We start from the raw sequence: 2,500 nt of genomic DNA, 5'->3' as shown, positions 1-2,500 counted from the left end.
AGGAGGTTCTTCATGTCGATCTACATTTGATCACTTTTGATGAATATACTTTCTTTAGACCTTATGTTCCATTCAAATCCAAATATCTTTTCCTCCTCCCCACCCCCAAACCCCAATCCCCCCCCCCCCAAAAAAAAAAAGAAATTCCCACACAAAAAAGGTGATTTCCCTGGTAGCAAAAGTTGAAAGGTCATCACAGTGTGAACTGTGAATGAAGAAAGTTGCGGTTGTCCTCCAAACGTCATTCGACAGAGATTCCACTCACTGTGTTGCAAGTATCGTGATTCACATTGAATGGTTTTCGTCTGTTTCTCCTTGTCAAAGGGACTCAAGACTGATAAAGTTGATGCCAGAATGGATCTTGTCAAAACATCAGTGCCCTCGTAAGCCTATTTCTTAATATTACACGCACTGTACATTATTGAAATATAACCAAATCTTACCTGCAGCCTTTCAGTTTGGTAGAAAATCTGAATTCAGATATGTGTGATGTAAGGAAAGTTTGCGTATTTTGAGTTTTAAAGATTGCTTCCTTGCTTTATGGATGATGACTTACAGCATTGGGCTAAGTCTGACATTTCACTTGGCTTTAACCATAACAGTGTTGATGATTGGGTTTCTTCTTGTAATAGGCCTGAGTTTCAAAAGGCGTTTATTTCAAGGCCAAAGATCCCTCGCACTCCTGAGTCAAGACCAAGAACAAGCACACCACCCCCTCTTGGGAGATCAACGTCTCCCACAAGGCCAACGTCAAAGGATGAACGACTTGGTAAGTTAGGATTTGCTACAATCGTTTTCAGTGCTTTCCCTACACTTTTCCTAAATGGTGGTGTTTTTGTTTGTTTATTTTCTTTTCAGGATCGTCAAAGGACGCACAAAAGTCAACATTGAGATAGTGCTGTGTTTGAGCCCTTTGCATATTATTGCGTAATAGTAAAAACGTTCTGTTACATTCATGTCGTGGCAATTACTTAGTTTTGTTTAGCTTTCAACACAACAATTTTTCGGCTCAAATTCTGAAGAGTAAGTACTTCTTTTAGAGAGAAGAGAAATTATCTAGCTACGCACTCACTTCTATTGTCAATGTATTGTAATGCCATTTTTCACTATTCGTGTTGTAAAAGGACACTCTGTAACTCGTTGCTGTGTCGTTTGCCTGTCATTGCACGTCAGCCAATATAGGTCCATCTTTGGCCAGTAAAGTTCCCTCTACTCAATTTTCTCATAAAGATTTTCTTGTTGGTCACTATGCCAATTGTTTCTTTCTCAATCCCACTACTCCTTCTGAGATTTCTTCTATTGTTCGTTCTCTAAAAAATAGCAAACGTGAGGGTGTTGAGGGTCTTTCTTTGTCTCCCATCAAAGAAACAATCGATTTACTAGCTGCCCCTTTGTCTCATATCTGTAATCTGTCTTTTGAGCGTGGTGTTTTTCCCGATAAACTCAAAATTGCAAAGATTCTTCCTGTTTTTAAGGACGGTGCCTACAATTGTTATTGCGCATATGTGCCGCACGGGGCATGAAGGAAAAGCATAGATCACATGCATAATAAAGTAGGGACCTGTGCGGAAGTCATTTCCTTATCTGCATAGCTAATCGCCCCTTTCTGGGTTTACAAATTCCTCAAAACCCTCTGAGTATTTATGTCGAATACTTGCGATGAATCTGTTTGACGTAAATGAATATTTCCGTTCGTTGTCCACAAGTACTTCCATTTGATAGAGTTCTTGAAGGTGTTGATCTTCCCGAAGAGTTGTCTTCTACAAGCTGTCAAGGATTCGTTTAAATAAATCTTCGTTTGCCTTTTGGCGATGCTTTTACCAAGTTCCACTGATGGTAAACAAGTGGTGCTCATTCCAATTAATTTGGATCTCTATTTGTAGATTTCGTTACGTCACAGGCGCCCCAAGCTCAGTGTGAGCATGGCCTACAAAAATATAAGGATTTGTATGAGAATCCCGATAAAAAGCTTAAGCAGATAATTATATGAAAAAAATCTCAATTCTTAAAGCCTAACCTTATTGCTTCGTGGATAGCTTGCTTCATGTCGGGAGACCCAGGGGAATAAAGAAATTTGCGGTTGACAAACTACGGTCCGCCACCCCGGTAAGGGTCAGGTTATCAAAGGTCGAAGCCGTGGCCACTTTGGTGCTAAAGCACCACTTTCGAACGCTGTTTTGTTGCAATATTCCCCGCCTGACGTTGCTCGCAGGACTGCTATCCCGTTGATGGTGGGTTGTGATGAAAGTTCAAACTTTTTCAATTGATTCTGATGTGAAATTGTGACCGTGGGAATATTTTATCCGGGAATATTTGACTGAAATTGGTGGCACCTGAGAACAGTCCAGGATTGTTATCAATTTTGATAACCACTACCAAAACAAACCATTAGCCAATCACTGCTCAAATTCTCGTCCACGTGACATCATTGATCAGCAACTGCGTGAAAATTCAATATGGCGGACGATACGGTGCAAACGCGGGGCAAAAAGGAAGGAGT

At 40.6% G+C, this 2,500-nt stretch overlaps 1 protein-coding gene across 3 annotated transcripts in view; it reads left to right on the top strand.

Annotated features, from left to right (window-relative positions):
- LOC138052006 (lisH domain-containing protein ARMC9-like) overlaps window positions 1–1,174 on the top strand; it is a 114,282-nt gene extending 113,108 nt beyond the window's left edge. For 2 of the 3 annotated variants that reach the window (XM_068898353.1, XM_068898354.1), the window contains exons 24-26: window positions 325–383; window positions 633–769; window positions 859–1,174. In XM_068898353.1, the coding sequence (XP_068754454.1) occupies window positions 325–383; window positions 633–769; window positions 859–896 (234 nt within the window). In that variant the 3' untranslated portion in view covers window positions 897–1,174. Of the gene's footprint in view, window positions 1–324; window positions 384–632; window positions 770–858 lie in introns of those variants that run through there. The other variant, XR_011132976.1, reaches the window with a different exon arrangement.
- Window positions 1,175–2,500: the final 1,326 nt, after the last annotated feature.

This window comes from Montipora capricornis, chromosome 6 (assembly GCF_036669925.1).
Source record: "Montipora capricornis isolate CH-2021 chromosome 6, ASM3666992v2, whole genome shotgun sequence".
In the NCBI taxonomy this organism is placed as follows: Eukaryota; Metazoa; Cnidaria; class Anthozoa; order Scleractinia; family Acroporidae; genus Montipora; species Montipora capricornis.
Note: the sequence above shows the minus strand (reverse complement) of the source record. Positions and strands in the feature narration are given on the sequence as shown.